General features: G+C 41.4%; 1 protein-coding gene across 1 annotated transcript in view; it reads right to left on the reverse strand.

Annotated features, from left to right (window-relative positions):
• Window positions 1–23052, reverse strand: part of Chd1 (chromodomain-helicase-DNA-binding protein 1) — a 51668-nt gene that overhangs the window by 20363 nt on the left and 8253 nt on the right. Inside the window, exons 2-12 of the mRNA XM_080268904.1 lie at window positions 20915–21066; window positions 20136–20415; window positions 19664–19782; window positions 18920–19111; window positions 18458–18645; window positions 17964–18133; window positions 3007–3149; window positions 2512–2641; window positions 1649–1771; window positions 1403–1502; window positions 468–646 (exon numbers count right to left, since the gene is read on the reverse strand). Of these exons, the coding sequence (XP_080125030.1) occupies window positions 468–646; window positions 1403–1502; window positions 1649–1771; window positions 2512–2641; window positions 3007–3149; window positions 17964–18133; window positions 18458–18645; window positions 18920–19111; window positions 19664–19782; window positions 20136–20415; window positions 20915–21066 (1776 nt within the window). The remainder of the gene's footprint in view (window positions 1–467; window positions 647–1402; window positions 1503–1648; window positions 1772–2511; window positions 2642–3006; window positions 3150–17963; window positions 18134–18457; window positions 18646–18919; window positions 19112–19663; window positions 19783–20135; window positions 20416–20914; window positions 21067–23052) is intronic.

Genomic DNA, 23052 nt, shown 5'->3' on the forward strand with positions numbered 1-23052 from the left:
TCAATCCTCCTCCTCCCCCTCATCATCATCATTCCTCCTCCTCCTGAACATCATCACCATCATCATCCTGACCTACTCAGCCTACACAAGGAAGGGGTGAGGTAGGGAACACACATGCACACACACACTCAACAATGGAAGCACAAATCACCAATACACCCAATGAAAAAGAGCCACCCACTGATTCATTCACCAATCAAGCCCCTGGAATCCTAACTCACCTCATAAACATTACCTTCCACACTGATGCACTTCACATCACAATCATCATCCATAATCTCAAAAGCATCGGTGTCTGTCAGTTATGTTGGCAATAAACCCCAACCAACCGTAGCCTTTGGTTCCTTCTTCCTTGTGGAGAGAAAGAGAAAGAAAAAGAGAGAGAGAGAGAAACCCATATGAACCACATCTAACTGAAGCACCTAAACCAACTAAACCACCAGGCACCACATGCTTCCGGTACTCACAATTCTCCTGGAGTCTCGGTCGCCTATGTAAACAATAACATTGATGTCTGGCGCCCACTGGTGAAATTCGCGCTGCCAGGCATTGAGGGTGGAGAGGGGTAGAACCAGCAGGAAGGGACCGTACATGTGGTGGTTGTGGAACAGGTAGCTGAGGAAGGCTATCGTCTGGATGGTTTTACCTGGCAAGGAGAAATGTACATCCACTCAAAACCATACCGCACCCCCGAGGTTCGATAGATGTGAAAATGATCAAGTTTAGAAGAGAAAGATGATTTTAGTCACTGGGTCTATCTATCTATTGCCAGACATCTTAATCCCATAAGGGGTGGCCACAAATTGCCTCCATGTTGCGCTGTCCAACTCCATTTCGTTGCCCTCCCCCCAGCTCACACACCCATAATTTTGCTCTTTGCAGTTTCTTTAATATCCCTGTTGGAATAAAAATGGTGGGAAACACATGTATTGCAAGCCACTGCACCTCATTTAACAGACACTGTTCGTTACAGCTGACATAAGTCCAGTGGCTTCACAGCAGCCATTAAATCCAACATCTGGTCTATCAGGGTACGTAAAATCAAGGATCTATTGTGATTTTGATTTAAATGACATGGCACAGAAACCATGTCATAAAACAAGGGTGTTTACATCTAATAATAATGACCACTATGCCATTTTACTACTCCATGAAATTTAGAGGACTTTGTTAGACATCATCATCATCATTACCACTCTGCCTTTCTTTTCCCACCAATAAGTGAAGTGAAGCAGGGTCCAGAAAGCAAGAAAACAGATAAATCACGAGTGGGAAAAATAATCACGAGCATGCTTGACAAAATGGACTAATATAAAATAGAATATGAGTAAAAATACTGAAGGGTCCCATTATTTTGGTCCTCCAATAAACACTCAATTTAGAAGACACTCTGGCAACCTACCTAGACCCATCTCATCAGCAAGGATGGCAGAGTTGTGTTTACACCAGGCATGCACCAGCCAGTTCACTCCTTCCATCTGGTAATCTCTTAACTGTAGGTCCTGTACAGAAAAATATATGTTAACTGTATTATATGGAGTTATACTTTCACCAGTCAAAACCTACAATATGATGACATTTTATACATACATGCATATATCTATCTATAATTACAGCAAAACTCTAGCATATGACCTTCAGTACTTACCTGATTGTCTCCCCCAAGGTAATCCGGCTGAACCTTCAATGGTGAAAACTTTGGTCTGTGTTTGAGTGCTGGACATTGTTTGGGGGTACACGATGATTTTAGACGCTCCTTATACGATTCAACCTGAAAACATAAACATTAATTTGCATACCCTCAACAAGTGACCCAAACACAAAAGAAAACTAATCATTATACTCGTTTTACTCTAACTTGGCCCAGATTTTCATCCTTTAGAAGCTTACTTCATGGAGTTCAGTGGCAGAAAGAGAATGTTATGGATCACTATACTTTGCACAGCACTTCCTGAATAACACCATATTCTAGTGTTAATATAGTGTTATTCTCAGCATTCAAGATGGAAAGATGGCAATTTTGGGCCAAGTTAGTGTACATGGGGTATAGCACCATTGTCACCTATCATCAATAATCCAGTACATCACAGGAGTTAACACCTTACTACTGCAATCTGATGGAACAAATGAGGGCATTGCCGATGGCTGAAGAGTTGTCTGTCTCTCTATCTCTCTATGGCCACACACCCCAATCCCGTAAGCAGTGGTCACAAATAAACTGCTTCCATGTCCCCCTGTCCCCTGCCATTTCACTGCCCTCCCCACAATATACAAACCCCCCTCTCTCATATACCTCTCCACTCCATCCCTCCATCTCATTCTCAGTCTCTCCCCCCAACTTCCCTGCCCTCCACCCAACTTACACCCCCCTCTCTCATATATTTCACCTCCCCACTCCATCCCATCCTCAGTTTTTCCCTCTTCCCCCTCCCCTCCACCTCATTCACACCCTTGTAATTCATGTTTAAATGGTGTGGCCGTCCAACACAAGGAGGGGGGCGTGTAACTAACCTTGTCAGGGAATCTAATATCGATGAGGTCAACCAGCTCCCACGTGGCCTCAGAATAAGGCAGGTTCTCCCACTTCACATAGTAATACTGGTTGTCGTTCTCCTCCGCCTCGGCAAAAACACGTTCCGCTCTGGTGACGCAGAAACAAATGAATAAAAAAAGGGAGTAACAGACTGGAACTACGCTGTATATAAAAACAAAACTGCTAACATCTGATCCTTCCCCCTCTACACCTCACACAAGATACCTACTCTGTACCAAATATTATACTTTAGTCTGGCACTGGATATTTCATCAATCACCGTCATCACTATCAACAATATCACCATCACCACATCATCATCATCATCATCACCACCAGCACCACATCATCATCATCACCATCATACCTCCTTTTTGGCTGGGGTATCAATGCACCCCTTTCAGAACACCTGCCTATATGAATTAAATTCCAGGCCTATGTCCAAGTGTAAAGAGCTAAGGGTTGCTGCTCACCTGATATGTGACTGGTAAAGCTCCTTCTCCAGCTCGGACTGTATCTCCATGTACTCCACCTCTTCCGGTGATGCCTGCTGGCGCCACAGGTTCAGGTCCTCCTCCTTCCTCAGGTAGTTCTCCACCTTCTTGAGTCCCTTCACCTGAAACGCATTGTACTGGTCCGCAACAGGAGGGGAAGCCACCGGTTAATACACCACGTCCAATGCACACAAACTTACTTACTGACTGGCACCTTAGTAGTGCTGCCTTACAGGGGCAACTTAACAACCACCAGGGAGGGGCACAGGGAGGGCAAGCTTTTACTGGCACTTCTGTGACTCATTTAAGTTAGTAAATTGGGTACTGGTATAGTGAACAACAAATATGACGTGTTTACTACCAGGATGTAACAAGCACCACCATGGTTACCTCTGGGAAGAGGAGGATTACCTCTGTGGGTAATTAGCCCATGAGAGTGATTACCACACTTAATGATGGTGATACTTGTCCACTGGGAACAATGGGTCAATAATTCCCTGAGGTAATTATCCCCCTTACCCCTAAATGTAATTACCTGTACTCCCATGGGCTAATTATGGTAAGGCCAAGTAATAATGACCTCTTGGTAGCACTTGTTACATAAAAGACGTAAACACTTCAAATACTGAATGAGGTTAACAGATTAACGTTTCTGGAGCAGTAACTTATTATACATCAGATCAATGTTCATACAAAGGTACTGAGTTAAAGAGTAATGAATTTGACTTAAATTAGTGCTGTAACTATAATTACAATATCAATTTAATTATAGTTATAGTAATAGCTATAACCTTAATGTTAGACTTGTGTCCTTAACTCTCAGAACCATTCTAACGCATGGTTAAAATGGAGGGATGCAGCTAACCAGATAACAGGTACTGTAGTAAGGTCAGTGACAGATGGTACGAGTGGAGGGCAGTAACACAGGCAGCTGAGGCAAGGATGCATATATGACAGCCCACACTAAAGTGATATTTTCTGCCAAATCCAATGCTACAAACTGTCGTCTGTAGTTCTGCTGTAACTCCACAACTAACCACCCAATTTTCATTACCCACAATAAAAATAAAAAATCAATGGCAATACCAGAGCTGCAACAAAATTATAACTTACTTGTGATGATAGAAATTTTAATATCTGCATTCCCTGTTTGGAGGACTAAGGAACTGTCATTCTATAAGTCAAATTCCTCCCATTCAGTTGACAGCCAGTGCTCTACCACATTTAACAACAACAGCTATGGAGTCACAACAAAATTAAGTCCACAGACTATAACATCATTTCAAAACTTGGATTTGGCACATTAACCACTTCAGTCACAAGTGCTTTAAATGCAATGGATCATGGTCACATTAAACCCAACAATCTAACGATGTTGCTTCCATTTTAATTAAGCTAGGCAGGTGATCCATTGTGAAAAGCGGAAGTGTTGGATGGGAGAGAGACATGTCAGAGCTTGAACTCACTCTCTCTACACAGAACCCATCTCCAGAAAGTCTGAACAAGAAGTGATAGAGACGAGAAGGGGGAGGGAATTTCCAGAGGTATAAATGTCTCTGCTCTGTCATTTATTGTCCGAACTCTTTGACGATGGGTTCTGTTTAGCCCAAAATGTTAGAAGAAAATAAAGAATCCAACCTCTCTCACTCTCTCTCTATAGATGGGTTCTGTGTAGCTCAAAATGTTAGAGAGAATAAGGAATTCAAGCTCTAACCTGAGTCTCTCTCCCACCTAACATATCCACCCAACCAGTCTAAAACCAGACACTTATTCAGCTCTAGGGGGACATTGTAGTAAAGGGGTAGAGGAAGAATATATTTGTTCTTGGAGGGAACAATCTTATGTGCTTATGGCCTTTGGTTCCTTCTTCCTTGCATTAAAAAAGGGAAGGGGGGAGGGAGGTCCTTCCTTAGAGAAAAGAAAAAATAAATAAAAGGGCAGGGGGGAGGGTCCTTCTTCCTTGCAAAAAATATTATATAAATAATAATCAGACAGGTCTTTAAAGCTGAACTGTTATGAAATGGACAGCAGTAATATATTCAAAACACATCATCAGCTTGAATGGGTCAAAAATATGTTATTTACGGATATCAACAAAGCACACAAGAAATCAGTGGGGGATATCTTAGCATACCCAGTAAATCTTAATAAGTCTTAATACATCTTAAATTATAGCTCGGTAACTCTTAGGGAATATCTTAAGTAATATTCTGATTAGTATATTTTTAAATCTTATTATTAACTATGTATTTAGCTTATAAAGTAGGTCTAATCTGACACTCCCTTAAATTAGTGTACATCCTAGATTATTCCAGTGACAAATAATACTAACAGTTCAATTTTCCAACATTTTTTAGCATTTATAAAGCCAATACAGTATATACCAATGCTGGCCAAATTCACCAGTAATTATGATTATATTTAACTGTAAAAATAAATCACTTTTTTTTACATTTATTCTTCCAGCCACCAGACCATTTTATTCAGTTATGTAAAGACCTCTTGTTGTTGTTGTCACTGGTGTTGCAGAAATTGCTGTTGCTGTTACTGATGCTGCTGTCAGACCCTGGTTCATCTGCTTATGAACCCATCGCACTGAAGGCTGAAGCTGCCATTCTCCACCATCCTCCTTTAGTTGGACAGGGAGGGAGTGTGGGAGGCTTGCATAATTAGTTAGTGAAGTTATATCAGTGCCAACACATGATGGCGTCTACACTTGAGTAACCCCTCGTACACTTCAGCAACCCCTTCACTACAAGAGGTCTTTCATAAGCTGAATAAAGTTGCCTGGATGAAGCAAGAATAAACTGAAACATAATCATTAGAAAAATCTATCTATCTATTGCCAGACGCCATAATCCCGTAAGGGGTGACCGTTTGACTTTGAGTTATTTGTTTTACAGGGAGGGGCACTAACCCTCCACCAACCCACTTGTTGACACATAGGGAGCACATATGGTTTGGATATATGGTTACCACCCAGCTTTGTAAATGGTATAAAAAAAAAAAAAACACCATCCATGCTGAAATTTAGCATCTGCAAAGGATACGCAACTATAAGAGCAAGCAAAACTAAAAAGCAATTACGTGCAAGCAGTGAGAGAGATTATATGGCGCAAACATGGCCAGATAACGCCAACCTTCCATCATGCTTGCTAGGCTAATGACAAATATAAAGTGAAGCCAAGCTGATGTTGCATGCGTTTGCCAGCTGGTCTACTGGGAAGCAAAACAAGTGACTGGAAATCTATAACGTGTGAAGGTGTTTGGGTGACAGTGGCAGCAATGATGGAAGCCAGGGATAGAAAGGAGAGAGAATTTTGACAGACTGAAATCTGAGTAACATGGATTTGAGTATCACTATCTTCATGAGCAGAGTCATGCTATACTTAAAGTCTTAGAAATGATGATGTAATGTCTGTGACCTTGATGAAGAAGGTTCAAAGGTTTTTTATAATGGGATACAATATGATGCCAGTTCCAATTCTTATAATGGCCTTCAATTATCAGATTCTTCCTTTTCTTTTAGTGCTATATACACACAGAATCACAGAGAAATTTGTGGAAATATGACTATGGAATTTTTGAGCAATTTTTGAAGTACTACAGTAATTTATAGTAGTGTGTGTGTGTGTGTGTGTGTGTGTGTGTGTGTGTGTGTGTGTGTGTGTGTGTGTGTGTGTGTGTGTTTACAAATCGTGATAGTGTGACCCATTTTAACATGGCTTGCAGTGGTCTCTTAGTGCCTGGGTGTGATCCTGGTGAGTGCAGATGATGCCAGTCAACTCAAGCATCCACACACCCTTGGTGAAGGTCCTAAAGTAACCCCTAATGGACATAGTTGTGGTAAGCTGAATGATGAAGTGGCAAATGTCCCAAGATAACGCCACAGGTTCAAAGGCCTAAATAATGGATATGAGCACCACAGCTAATCGCCTCATAGTGTCTGTCCACATGTTTAACTTTAACTGATGTCTATTAAGGGAAAGTCTTGGTTTTCACAGAACCAGATCTCATTCCTGTCTTGTACAGTAATTAATGTGTATTTACTAACTGAATATAAATGGTTTACAATTGGCCTTTTAGCACTTCACCTACACTGTTTTACCATTACTGTTTAATTATATCTAGTGTTTACCACATTATCTATAATTTCATTTATACTCCAATACCATCCGAATCTTACAACTAAGCTGTTGTAACGTAGCATTAATGCCAGTCATTTATGCGATTAGTTGTGTTTACTAATGGCGTTTGGTCATCACTCGCTGCAAACGTGATAAAAACTCAACCCATAACATTGCCAAACAAACACTTTACGCTCTCTCTCTCTCTCTCTCTCTCCTCCTCTACTGATGTCAAAAATGAAACTGGTTATGACTACACTCTTTTTTACTTTACCTTGGCCTAAAATATCATCTCTCCATATTGAACAGTGAGTGATAACAGATTAATACTAGAATATGATGCTAGTCATGAAGAAGTGCTATGGATAGGATGTAGCCATAGTATTATCATTTTCTGCCACTGATCTGTGTGAAATATGCTGCAAATGCATGAAAATTTGAGCCATCAAGATACAGCACATTTATTCTTGTTACACTGTCCTTACAGCAAATCAGTTCATATAATTTATCTTCAATAAAAAGACTCCAACAGGTTTCTATGTGTCAGCCTTGGTCACCCTAATGGTGGACCTCCATGCTGCTCGATCTCTGGCAGCCTCCCTATTCATTTCTATGAGAAGAATTTCCTTACAAAGCCATTCAGTTTGTATATGCTACTTCGGTGGTGCTAGCTGAAAATCTCACAAACAAGATTCCTTTCAAGATTTATTTTAGCTTTTTTAAACTGTTTCTTTGGCAATGTTAGTTAACAGTTCTTGTATGAGGCTTTATAAGTGAAGCTCTCTGTTGTCCCAAGGCTATGTCAGTGTTAATCAGTGTGTATGGTTTATGACTGCTAATTACACAAGTGCTGAACTCTTGATTATTATGTCAGTGTGTCAAACTTTGTGTATGATGTATAAATGCAGGTATACAACTTCAAGTGGGAGACGTGCTGCACTCTTGATGACTATGCCAGTGTCAAACTGTGTGTATGGCGTATAACTTCAAGTGAGAGATGTGCTCCACTCTTGATGACTATGCCAGTGTCAAACTGTGTGTATGGCGTATAACTTCAAGTGAGAGACGTGCTCCACTCTTGATGACTATGCCAGTGTCAAACTGTATGTATGGTGTATAACTTCAAGTGAGAGACGTGCTGCACTCTTAACGGGATGGGTTACACAGGACGGAACATCAGCAGGGAGGAAAATACTCGATGTGAACCCCATCTTCAATGACCCAAAATGTTTTACAACTTCCAATGTGGTAAACCAAAATGTTACGTGTTTTTTTAATATACTTTGGTGTTTTGGGGTACATACTTTCTGATAAGGGAGAGTATCGTTTACTGGAAAATTCCCTTAGTTACATCAACAGGCCAGATTTAAATTCCAATGCTTATCATTTTCAGATGCCAATGGTGGTTCAGTTATGAGGTTAACATCGCATGGGAAGTCAAGCAAGACCCACAAGACAGAGCACAGGACTCTAAGTGGCTTTCTAGATTTCCAAGCACCTGTTCCTTAGTGATTCATTCTGCACATTGCACCTCATTATCCTCTTGTGCTACTGAGGTAAAGTATGCCAATATTAAAACTATATAAAGGACACACAAAAGGAAAGTAGTAGTAGTAGTAGTAGTAGTAGCAGTATTAGTAGTAGTAGTAGTAGTAGTATAGTAGTAGTAGTAGTAGCAGCCCTAGGTTCAATTGAATGTGAACTCTGTGGACTGCAGGCTGAAGATTTCCTTTTCCTACAGTTCACCAATCATCTTTTAGGCAATAGGGAGGAACCAGAAGAACATTTGTATTACTGGGCAGCTTCACCACCCAGTTATATCAGTGCCACCACATGAAGGCATCCCTCTACTGCATCAGAGAATGTTAGGGTGTAAAATGCAGAATAAATCTCTAAGGACAAGGTGCTCGCCTCCCGTGCCACTTACAACCGGCTCCAAAAGACTCTTCAGTATACGAGTCTGATATAAAGGGAAGCAACACTAGAAGCAATGCTGGTGACTTAGTACAAAGCTCAAGTGACATTTTTCATTCATATTATTAAAGCATAGTGAGAAATGGGTGCCCTGAACCAGTACATATATGCTACTTGAACACATAACTCTAATTCAGTCAGTTTAGAATAATTAAAATTCTGCCGGTTTAGAATAATCAGATTGTTAATAGATATGATGTGATAATTTAATAAAACTACTGAAGAATAATCACAAATCTAACATGGCAGCAAATTCCATGTCAACATATTTCTAAAATTTGTGTTCATTCTCTTCACTTGTTCATATTCGTTCTTGTAAATTCAAACCGCCACTGAACAGGGCACCTCTCAAAACTCTCTCAGTGTCTGCATGAACCAAAATTCCAGTTAATAACACAAAGGGAAATGAACACGTAGTATGGACTTCACATAACAAATACCAGGACAGTGAATACCTCAAGATATTCCCATCTATATAAATTCTTGACAGGTGACATTCCCATATGCATTGGTGACCATGATACATTTAAACTCTTTCCCTGTGATGTCTATTACTGTATTTTCATTTCCTTCTTCCTATATTCCAATTTTATTCAGCATGAGACAGACTTCACGAACTGGAGGGGTCAGATGTAGTAACAACAACCCCTTCACTTCAAACATCTTTCCTAAGTTGAATAAAAATCATCTTAGAAGCAGGAAGAAGTTATGAGGGACATCAATGGGATTCAAGGAATTAATCTGACATAAATGGCATCCTTAAAGCAAATATATAAAAAGCCTGAGATGCACTGGACTGCTAAAAGCTGACAATATATACGCCATAGGACTGCACTCTAAGTGGTTTTGAAGATTTTATAACATCTCTTCCTTAGCTACTTTATTCTGTACTTTGTGCCTTAACATCCTTGTGTATGTTACTGAGGCAAAGTCAGCATCAAAACAATAACATACAGGAGGATATTCAGTTGCACAGTACACAATTGAGTTGCATGCTGCACCTTAACACAGTTTTGTAGGCTACTGATGCAAAATACGTCAATGTTAAAATGCTATAAACACCAAGTAATGGTGATGGGTAAACAGACACATAATGTTAAGGTGTGGCATGCCCAACAGGCCGCTGTGGAAGACATGTTACAGCCTTACTGTCCACCAGAAGGTCCTAAGAGAGGCACATAAGTGAGACTCGACAAGTACTGTTGATTTATAAACAACTTGTGTCTCTGCCACAACCCCAGGTATGGGTAGCTTACCCCTCCCCTCCCCTCCATCAAAAAATTAGGGTTGTATTCTCATGGGCTATGGAAATTCCTGAGCAACTCTTCCTTGATGATTTATTTCTGCATATGGCACACTGTATCGCATATCCAATAACCATGCTGATATTAACCCTTTCGTGTACCAATGATGGCTTTGGCCGTCATCGGCTTATGAGGCTCAGACATTCAGATGACACCTTTGGCTGTCATCCGAACATCTTCCTGTTCATTTTCATTTTTCTACAGTATTATTGCTCAAAATAAAATAAATTAAACATCATTGGACAGGAAATTTATCCAGCTACATTATGGAGCAAAAAACTTTCTAATTTGAATAGTTTTCTTCTGGTAAGAATTTTTTTAAAGTGTAAAATTTGTGCAAGTCAGCTAAATTCTACTCGCTTTTTTTTTTGCATTTTATTTCCATACATTGCTTTTTTGAACACAGTATGATAAAGTACAATTACAAAGCTTCAAAACGAGACCAAATTGAGCTCTCTACAATGCACAGTAACTTTGCTGTGAGCGGCAGTAGTAAAACATTATGCAACTGTTGCACAGCACTTCAGCTAAAGTGCTGTGCAACAGGAAAGGATGAAAACTGTAGACTCCAGGCTAATGTTGCTCTTTACTTGCAGTCCACCATCCCCCTTTAGGGAGATAGGGAGCTGAGGGAGGTATGTTTTGTACGAGAGGGTAGCATAACTGTGTGGTTGTACAAACATCCCTTTCCAGCATCCATCAGTGTGTAATATGCAGAAACAAACTGTCAGGGAACAGCTGTAATGGAGGCTTGTACTCTCGTCAGTTGAGGAGGCTCCCTAGCACCTTTTCTAAAGCAATTTATTTTGGATATTACACCCTTCTGTCCTCCTCTGTTACATAAATCCTTCTAATATCGCCATACGCTTCATAAATAATACCCAGCAGGCTGTTAGCTAGCCCTGCCCATAGATAAAACACTAAGGAAGAGGTGTCAGGGAGCCTCTCTTCATAACCTATGAAAGGAAATTAACCAGCCCTATCCACATATAAACTGCAAAGGAAGAGGTGTTAGGGAATCCCTCTCCATATATAATGCACAAAAGGATATTAACCGGCCCTATCCAAAAATAAATCACTAGGGAAGTGGTGTTAGGGAGCCCTTTTCCACTATGAGAATACAAGCCGAGTCATCCAAGCCCAATGTACCCGAGTCTTCCCAGCCAAACATAAGTCTAGGTGTGCATTGGACGTGATACAGTTACCGCAAAAGGAGGCTTGAGGTGCTTGCTGGTGAGTTGTCCCCACCACGCTGAGCCCCCAATCAACAGCCTAATACACATCAGCGGATGGTGTGGCGCTGAGATGGTGCTGTTCTGTAGGGCACTATGGTACCCCCCACACTTCACATATATTATACCATGATGGGAGAATTAATCATGATAGGAGAGGAAACAGCAATGATGGGAGAGGAAACAGCAATGATGGGAGAGGAAACAGCAATGATGGGAGAGGAACTGCAATGGTGGGAGGGGAACAGCAATGATGGAAGGGGAACTGCAATGGTGGGAGGGGAACTGCAATGGTGGGAGGGGAACTGCAATGGTGGGAGCTTATGCAAGAGTAAATAGCTGTGGTGGGAGCTTACAGGAGAGCATACAGCAATGATAGGAGTATACAGGGGAGTCTACAGCAATGGCAGGAGTATATAGGAGAGTCTACAACAATGGTACGGACATGTAAGAGAGTCTACAGCAATGACAGGAATATATGGGATAGTATACAGCAATGACAGGAATATACTGGAGAGTAAATAGTGATGACAGAAGTATACGGGACAGCAAACAGCCCTGGTAGGAGTATATAGCATTGATGGGAGAATATGGGAGTAAACTATAATGGTGGAAGAGAATACAGCAATGATAGGAAGGCATGAAACAATGACAAAGTATACAGTAATGGTAGACAAACGGAACAACACTGCTAAAGTTGTCCATACCAATAAAACTGTCATGGAGTGTTGTGTAAAAATCAATCCTCTATGGAACAACATTACACATATATTTACAACCATCAACATCACTGCCATGGTTATAGTTAAAGAGAATTTTTTGAAGAATTTTACCTGACAGGATGTAAGTTAAAAACCAGAAATCAACAAAATAATCACAGCATTTGTACCATCTTTATCACAGTACTGTACTAAATCAATTCACAAACTACTGCACAACATGAAGGGTGCAGTAGTCTTTATCATATTTATTAAGGTTCCATGTCTTTATCACTATCATTATATAGAATCCTGTGGGGCATGTAACAGTACTGGTGCAAAGATTAAGAGCTGACAAAAATTCAATCTTTCATCCAAAGTTCACATATGGTATTTCACAACACATGGAGAGAACTGATATAAGAGCCAATTATACAGAATGACCATTTGCAAATACTACTTCACAACACATAAAAATATATACCGGTATAAGTTGTGTTTAAGACAGCTGTATCTGGCTGGTGTTAACTATGATAATGATGGAGTGGATGGTAAGGCAGGGCAATGCTGAGGGGAATATCTGGGTGACGTGGATGGAGACGAAGGGCAATGCTGAGGGGAATGTGTGGTTGATGTAAAGGCAGGGCAATGCTGAGGGGAATGTGTGGGTGAAGTGGATGGAAAGGCAGGGCAATGCAGAGGGGAATGTGCAGCAGGAAGAATAAAGGGACTAGAAAATACTGAAATCCCTGGCTTGAGGAGCATGTAAAGCCAAGGGATAGGCAACTCAGGGATGGGCGTGTGGTGCATGTAAAGCCAGGGGATGGGCAACTCCCGTAGGTTATAAACTTGAGGGACAGAGGAACTATTAAGAGTGAACTGGCAAGCTGGGTGAGTTAGACTAAGCAAGGGATGAGCCTGGCTATGAGATGAAACACAGTAAACATGATTCTACCTGTTAACACCATAAACACACATGACTGAGTGTTAAGCCAAGGCACTGGTCATATGGGATCAGCTAATGAGGCCAGGGATAAGTACAGTAAGTAGGTAGGCTAAGATGCTATACCATATTCATAAGTAAGATATCTGCACCATGATTTTTTCTCTCTGCTGACTGGTTGATGCAATACCAGGACATCAAGTCAGCCAACAGTTTATCATTATTTCTGGCTTTTAGAAGACAGCCACACTTTGGTATTGCACTCTGGGCCTAAGTCCTTCATAATAATTCTAAAAACCAAATACATAAATATTTGCTCTAACACTTCACTGACAGCAATGAAACCAAAAACTACAGTAACTAATATACATCTAAATTAAATACATGGGTGCTATTCCACACTCCCAGCATCCATTCACCATTTCTGCCAGCACTCCTTGGCATCATGTGGCTGATCCAGATATTTCCTTAAATGAATAATGTATAGCAAAGGACAAAAGAGAATAATAAAGGATGGCTGAATGGCTAGGTAAGACATAGGAGACTGCAGAAGACAAAAGGGCACTGGAGAAAAGCTTGAATTAATGACACAGATTTTTAAAAGTTTGAGAATGTGCAGGGGAGGAAGGCAATGGACACAGACAATAACACACAAATAATAATGAGCAACCAATGTCATGCCTCTACCAGGAACCAAGAGGAGAGGAAACGAAACAGATTTACCTACATCGAATCTACAACTTATACAAAACGAAGTCATAATGATGTTTCACTTAGCAAATCCTAATTAACCCCAACAGTACTGACGTCCTTTAATCAGACAAATTGATTCTGACCCCTTACAGTGAAGACGTTTAACCCATCAATCAAATTCGGTATTTTGTGTTTGTTTTTCCCCATCTCTTGTCTTACTACAGTGATTAGTTGGTTATCACACACTTGGTCATGGCGCTTTTCGTTATCGCACATTTCTTGCTAAAATCTTGTTATCACACACCTGAGTTGGTTTCTGCCAACACTGATGGTACAGTATCTGTGGTTTCTGACAGCTCTGACGGATTCAAAGATGAGGTCCTACTCGAGGAGGTAATCCCATGTGGTGGAGATTACTAACTCTCCACCCCTTACCCTCAAAGCTCATCTCAGGTCTCTATATGCTACATTTTTCTTCCATACTGTGCCCTTTTCATTATTTTATATTAGCCTATGTCTGTGTGTGTTTCTGATACATAAAATAACAGTATGTACTACATGCATTTAGTGGGTATATCATCATTCATCAATATCCGGACCTCCTTTCCCACCCTAGGGTGAGGTGAGGAGTAGCAACGTCCAGATGGCCAGAGTTTGCCCAATTCAGTGGACCATGCTTCCATTCACTCAACATTCAAGCTTACAGAATCCTGGCTCAATCTGATATGCCAAGAGGTTTCACCACGTACTGTAGCTTCACAGAGACAGAGTCAATCTGAATGCTGTCACGTTAAAAAGGAGTGCCAAATCCTTGGTTATGTGCTTCTCCGCACAAAATTCATCCAGCCAGCTCAATGTCTTGTCACTTCCCTAGCCTCACGAACTCCCAAACCTCTCTTCCTCACACACTCATCCACCTTATCTCTCCACCTTCTCCTTGGTCTACCTCGCCTCCTCCTTCCTTCAAATTCGCTCAGATATACCTTTTTCACCACTCTATTGTTATCCATTCTCTCCATATGACCATACCATCTCAGTACACTCTCTTTGATTCTGGTGTCCACAGACTTCCTCACTCCACATCTTTCGCGAATCACATTACTTCATATGCTATCCACCCTCTGTACTCCACATACATTCCTCAGCAATCCCATCTCCCCTGTTCTTACTTCTGACTTTTCATATTCATGTCACACCATAGTCTCACATCCATATGTTAAAGTTGGCATTAACACTCCCTCATGTAAGCCTCGTGCAGCTGCAACTTTCAAGCCTCTGTTTCTTATCAAGGCCTTAATGGCACCAGCTACCTTCCTTCTTTGTGTCACTCTACGGTACATTCCACTTCCTTTACACAATTCCTCTCTTTTCTCTCGCTGTACCCAGGTATCTGAACTCTCTCACCAATTCCAGTCTTTCTCCATTCACTCTAACATCAACTGGGAGTCACCGCCTCTCTTAATAGTGGGTATACATTACTGTAAAAGGGAACACTTGGGATTACAAGTGGGGTGCCAGGTACTAATTACGATAAATCCCAAAGGTGCTGTGTTTTCATTATCACTTTGGGTGGTACCAATTAGGCATGATAATCAGGGAATCACTGTATAATTTAGGAAAGGATCCGAGGTAGCGAATGGGTTTTTATTACGACAGTCTCTCCCCCATCCAAGAAAATGTCCTTCTTACGATAAATACAGTTCTATTTTCTATCTATCTGTTGCCAGATGCCTTAATCCTGTAATGGGTGGCCATAAACAAATTGCCTCCATGCCACCAGGTTCCCTGCCATTTCGCTGCCCTACCCCCAACTTACAGCCCCCTCTCTCACATAATCCAAAAATAGCAATGCAAAACTAGAAAACAATGCACTCAATGTAAAAGCTGAACCGAGACATTTATAAGCCCATTACAACACTTGGTTTCCTTCCACTAAGCTGTTTACTCATACGTTTGTCTGACAGAAGCTGGAATATAGTTTTAAAAGGACATCTCGGTACTGGCGGGGTTAAGGGGATTTCTAAGGTCTAAATTCTAAAATATGAAAGATGATAACTTTAACTGTGAAATACCAGCCAAGAAGACTACTTAGGAATTTTTATGAATTATGAAATAATACCCCAATAGTAGTGGTAGTAGTAGTAGTAGTAGCAGCAGTATAACATTTAATAATAATAATAGTTTCATTTTTGAAGGCTCCCACACGCTTGCATGTGTTGACTCGTCCTAGGTCTTTTTCGGTCTACCTCTCGCAACCCTATCCCTAACATTAACGGTTCTCATTTTCTGCACCCAATTATCATCCCCAATCCTCTCCACATGCCCAGACCATCTCAATCTACCTCTCCTCATCACAACACCAATACACTCCAGTCCCATTCTACCCCTCAACTCTTCCCTCATAAATCTGGCCCCCCAAGGCCTCACACTCAGGGACGCACTGCACATCTACCTAATCATTGTCATTTCTGTATGTTTGAGCCTGCGAATACCCTCTTTTACCGCCCAGGTCTTAACTACCATACAGCATTACACTCCTAACACATGCTGCATATAATAATAATAATAATAATAATAATAAATAATATATAATTAAAACACTGGCAGAAGAAAGTGAGGCAACAAGTACCCACAGAAGCTGACGAAACCTACACCCTCGGCACTTCAACTTGGCCTAAAATTACCATCTACCTTGAACACACAGCGGCAGCATGAGATTAACACTAGGATATGGTGCTGGTCATGAAGAAGTGCTAGGGAAAGGATGCAGAGCTGTAGAAATAGGCTGCAAAAGGACAATACTCTTGACCAAGTTAAGGTGAACAGTCAACAGCAAGAATATCAAGGGTAGATGATCATAACATTCAAGAAGTAATGTTTTATAAAGTCAATCACTTAATATACCTACTATTCAATCTACCTGTCTACCTACCTACCAATCCATAAACCATCTTACCTACCTACTCATCTCTCTACCTACCTACATATCTATCAATCAATCTACCTATCCGTCTATCTATAGTCAAACACCTAACCACCGAACCTACCTACCTATCTATCTATCTATCTATCTATAGCCCGACGCCCTAATCCCGCAAAGGGTGGCCGCAGACAAAACGCCTCCAAGTCACTCTGTCACCCACCATTTGACTCCCCTCCCCCCAACTCACCCCCCCCTCCCTCATATACCTCTCAACTCCATCCCTCCACCTCATCCTCGGTCTACCCCTCCCTCTCCCCCCCTCCACCTCACCTACATACACCCTCTTAGTCAGTCTTTCATTCTCCATCCTCTCCACATGTCCAAACCACCTCAGTGTATTTCTCCTAATCTTTTCTAATAAATTCATCTACCTACATCTATCAATCAATCATCTAATAATTCATCTACCCATCTGTCTATAGTTGCCTTAATCCAGGAAGAGGTGGCCACAAACATGCCACAATGTCACAAGTATACAATCTATTTCAAAATTTTTCAAACTGCCAAAAACACCCTACTTCAGAACACTACCAGTCCTGTATCTGCACCAGTGGAACCTAATACATGAGAATAAATTATTATGTATTTCAGAAAGCTCCTGTAATAAATCCTGTATCTCTGCAGCATACCCCAACCACCCCTCTAAATAAACACCTACTGGTGTTGTCTGGGTGGAGTCTTAACCCACTGAACCATCAGGCATCTATCTGGTTACATGGTTATTAACTTGTGTAGTAGTAAATGGTTTCCCAAGTTAACATCTAACAAGTCTTATAACATTTTATCTATTCATTTTCTTACACTCTTTTCTAACTTTCTGTCTACCTCCTTGCTAGACATAAAAATAATACCACATAATACCAATCATACCTATCTCTTGAGGAGACCACAAATACCAGACAATACCACATACCTTGTGTGTTGAGGACACCATAAATAATACCAAGGCCATACCTAAGACTATACCACATAATCATCATACCTTTTGTGTTTTGAGGGATTCATCGGACTCCCACGTGTTGTGCAGGTGGGCCCATCCCTTCCACTTGACTAGATACTGCATTTCTACTTGCTCAGGGTCATTAGGGTCAAAGTCCTTGTTAGGGTCACCGTTTTTCTCCACCTCATATATATAAGTCTGCATGCCCACCGCTGTTTGGGAGAAGCAGGGGAGAGAGATGAGCATAAAGACGATTATACAACATTGATATCACTGCTGTCATTATCATCAAGACTTGTTCCATCATTCAGCTCAAAGACTGTTTGGGTTGTCATTTTTCTCAAACTTAAAAGTTAGACATCTACATGCCCACAGCTGTTTGGGATTGGTTGGGGGGAGATATATATAAGTAAAGAGTTGACTGGTGCACAGGAAGATCATTAGGTCTTACTGAAATGACTAGTTACTGCTCAGCCACATACACTAAAAATCTGTTTGCCACATTCCCTCTTCCCCACCCAGTTCCTATGACTCACCTCCCTTCTTGCCCATGCGGTGGTGAAGGATTTTTTCAATGGTGTGGGCGTTTTCATCTTCCGCTGACTGTTGTTGCTGTTGGTTCCAGTCAACTTCAACCATGTCCTCTTCATCCTCCTCCTCTTCCTCCTCACTCTCCGCCTCCTTGTAGCTGACCTCGCGACCTGCACCACGACTTGACCCACGCCTGTACAGATAAATCATCAATCATCATCACCAGCACTTCACCTCCACAATATCTCCTCCATCCTCCCCATCCCCTTCCCCCTCACTCTCAACCTCCATGTAGCTCAACCACCACCACCACCACAATCACCATGATTTTTTACTTTATATCAGCTTTCCACATCATACAAGATTACTGATAGCATGGCAAGTCACCACATAACAACAAGCATAAAATTCTCCTTCTCTCTCTCTACCTGTCCATCTATCTTTCCTCTCTCTCTCTCTCTCCTCACCTCTTGCCACCATCATCGCTGTCACTGCCCTCACTGCTGCTTCTCCTCTTCTTATGTGAGGATTTCTTTTTAGACGACGACGAAGAAGATTTTTTTGATGATGGAGGTTTCTTCCTACTTCTGGACAATGGCAGGGAGTCTGAATCTGAATGTTCACTGTCAGAAACCTCAGAACTGTGCCACTGACTTGAACTGCATCAAAGGAAAATGAATAAGGAAAAGTTAATATCATACCCATCATTATCAAGCTTTAACTTATTTCCAACTACAATACGAACTCCCAATTCTAAAATCCTTGGGCTTAGAGGCTTCACAGAAAACCTAGAATGTAGAATCATAACCATAGCTAAGAGAAATATCTATCTATATCTGTTGCTAGAGTACTTCATCCCACATGGGGTGGCCACAAACATACTGCCTCATCACCCTGTCCTCTGTCATTCTTGCTGACCTTTCTCCACCTCACACACCCCTCCATCTCATCCTGTCTTTCCATCCCACTCACTCAAATACATTCTCCAAATCAATCTCTCACCCCCCCATTCTCTCACATGGCCAAACCACTTCAAGGTACTTCACCTAATGCTTTCTAACAAATCTACATCAACACCACAATGCTCCATCACTTCCTCACACGTCTGTCTTTCCACATAACTCCACATGGTCCTCGCAGATAACTTATTTCCACTACTTTTACTCTTGCCTCCAGTCCTTCCAACAACAAATCAAACACACAAAGCCCACCTCTTTCTGCGTCGGGGCTTCTTTTTCATACCCCGGTGGTCGACGGTCATACGCTCCGGCTCCTTCCTCTCCCGCCCTGATCGACGGATTCCATAAACATCGGGATTTTCTTCCCAACACTGCAACATCACAGCAAAATGGATGTCACAAATGCAACAGCTGTACATCTTTTCCACAGCACTTCTTTGTGACTGGTATCACATTTCTGTGTTAATCTATTGTTGCACTTTAGTATTCAAAACTGAGATGGCAATTTTAAGCCAAGTTAGGGTGAAAGGAGAAAAGCCAGTATCATTAGCACCATCACTGAACTCTCTGCCACAACCACAGCACTTCTTTGTGACTAGTATCATAATTTAGTGTTAACTTACTGCTACACTTCAGAATGAATGACTGAGATGCCAGGGCAAGTAAGAGTCAACAGGGGAAAATCAATATCATCATCATCATTACCCTCCCTACCACAACTTACTGTTTTGAGGTCGGTCTTTCCATTGTGCACACCCTTCCCTTCTTCACTGCTGTTTGACGAGCGAGAGGAATCATGCTCATCCCCGTCCTCATCTTCACCTTCGTCATCATTGCTGTTCTCTCCCTTACCATCGTCGTCGTCATCATCATCATCATCCTCATCTCCGTCCTCCTTGTCCCCTCCATCGTCATCATCATCGTCCGAGCCAGACTGCTTGTTGTCGGAATCAGAATCGGAATTGTTGTCTGACGAGTCTGAGGAACTTCCAGACCCAGAGCCACTGAAAAAAATAAACAGGTTTATTTAGTGTGTGTGTGTGTGTGTGTGTGTGTGTGTGTGTGTGTGTGTGTGTGAGAGAGAGAGAGAGAGAGAGAGAGAATTAGGCATTCCTACGAAAATTCAGGACTTGCTAACAATTAAAATGAAAACAATACGAATGTCAACTCCCACCAAGTCCAATATTGACATAGACAGGTAGACAGACAGACAGATAGACAGACATGGACATACAGATCAACAGATAGATATACAGACAGATAAACAGACCTACAGATACCATATAGAACAATAGATGGAAATAGACAGATAGACAGAAAGACATAGAGAGTGATACCATATAGATCAATAGATGGAAATAGACAGAAAGACATAGAGAGTGATAACATATAGATCAAATAGAAGGATATGCAGACAGATAAATGGATAGACACAGCCATTAAAAAAAAATAAATAAATTAAAAAAAAATAAATAAATAAATAAATAACTCGTATCCTCTCACCTTCCACTGCCGGAGCCTGATCCTGACTCACTGGCGGCGGTGGACTTGCTCTGGTTCTGCTGCTGTGTGTCAGAGTCATTGTCTGAGTCACTGCCAGACCCCGACCCAGACCGTTCCTCCTCCTCGCTGTCTGAGCCACTGTCCTCCACAATCTGACAATGTACAGTAATTGGGAGTTAGTATTAGTCCCCAAGTGGTGACATGTGAGGATGTAGCAAGACAAAAAATAAAATAAAAATAATAATAATAATAATAATGTATAGTATTAGTGCCCAAGTGGTGACATGTGTGAGGATGCAGAGACAAAAAAAAAAAGGAATAACACATAGTTCGGATTAGTCTCCAAGTGGTGATGTATGTGTGTAGTTCATGTCACTGTACAAACAGGACTGTTGACAATCAAAAATACTGTAGATATGCATGAAATGATACCCTGGTGGTGACAAGCGAAGGTGTGTGTGTGTGTGTGTGTGTGTGTGTGTGTGTGTGTGTGTGTGTGTGTGTAAGAGAAAGAGAGAGAGAATTACCCAGCATCCCTTGATACTTATTTAAATGTTATTTGCTTCTACTATCCTACTCTTGCATAGGGACTACTGTAAAAATTGCAGGCTTAGAGCAGTGACATGGAGGTGATTTGTTTATGGCCACCCATTATGAGATTTAGGCATCTGGTTACTGAAGGGCAAACAGATCACTCCAGCCATTTATTCCCACCCAAGGATGGGGCGAGGTAACCCCTCTCCCTCCCTGGTATAACTAATCAACAGAACCACCAGTTACAAATGCCCAAACCCTTAATTCACTCACTATTCAAGTCCCTGGAATCCTGACTCCATCTCAAGGCATAACGTTCCATACTTATGCATTTCACATCACCTACTAACTTGAATCAGCCCAGTAACTATAGAGAGAGAGAAAAAAAATAATAATTTATCTGATGCAGGTTTTGACGTCACCATCCACAGACCGTCCTTAGTTCGGTCTTAAACTGTCAAATGTTAGTCCATTTACGACTGAGGGAACTGGACCACTCCTACAACAACAGCACTTAGGCTACTTGTGGCTGCATGAAATTCTATAAGGCTGGAAGGAGTGTCAATTGTTACCATATCAATCCTCCAATATGACTACACTTGGCTATGAAATGAGCTGGTTAGGAATCTCTTGTCAGGTTAGGGTAAATGCACCACAGCCTACCTAAAACCATTCCCATCATCTATGACATACTAGGAATGGAGGCACAATAATATTCCCCCTCCCAATCCTCCCATGTCTGCACCCTAGCCAACCTCAATCTTTCAGTTATCCATGGCATGCTGGTAAAAGAAACAGTAGTACTGGTATGTCCCTCCCATGTCCCCACCTTAGCACACCTCAAACCCTTTCAATCATCCAGGACATACAGGAAATAAAGGTATTGTATTATTCTCCCTCCCATGTCCCCACCTAAGCCCACCTCAAACCTGTCAGTCATCTCCTGTTACATGGAGGGAAAAGAGGCACAGTGGTATTCTTCCTCACATGTCCCTAGTTGATGTTTAAAGTATCCATGAGAGATCTTACTGCATGGAGGTGTCTTTACAAGTATTTATGGACAGACATCTTAATCCTGGTGGAGGGGGTAGCCACAAACATACTGTCTCCATGTCACCCTATCCTCTGCTGTCTGGCTGCCATTGCTCCAACACACACCATTCTTATTCATATACCTGTCCACCTCATCCTTGGTCTCCCCTTCCACCACATTCACAAACACTCTCTTAGGCAATCTTAAACTCTTCATTCTTTTCACATACCTCCACCTCATACTTGGTCTCCCTCTCCAACTCAATCACAAACACTCTCCCAGAAAATCTCTCACTTTTCAATCTCTTCATATACATCCTCCTAATCCTTGGTCTCCCCCTCCACCTCACATACACTCTCCTAAACAATCTATTTTTCATTTTATTCACATATCTTCACCTCATCCTTGGTCTCCCTCCTCCACATCATTCACATACACAATCCTAACAACTTCTCACTTTCCCTTCTCTTCAAACCAATCCCCTCCATGATAACTGAATTTTCTTATCAGCAAACAATTGGTAAGACAGTGAGAGTATCTGCTTACCCAACTCTATCCTTACATCAGGGAA

Source organism: Coenobita brevimanus, chromosome 30, assembly GCF_032717465.1.
Source record: "Coenobita brevimanus isolate Jiangsu-jjx chromosome 30, ASM3271746v2, whole genome shotgun sequence".
NCBI lineage: Eukaryota > Metazoa > Arthropoda > Malacostraca > Decapoda > Coenobitidae > Coenobita > Coenobita brevimanus.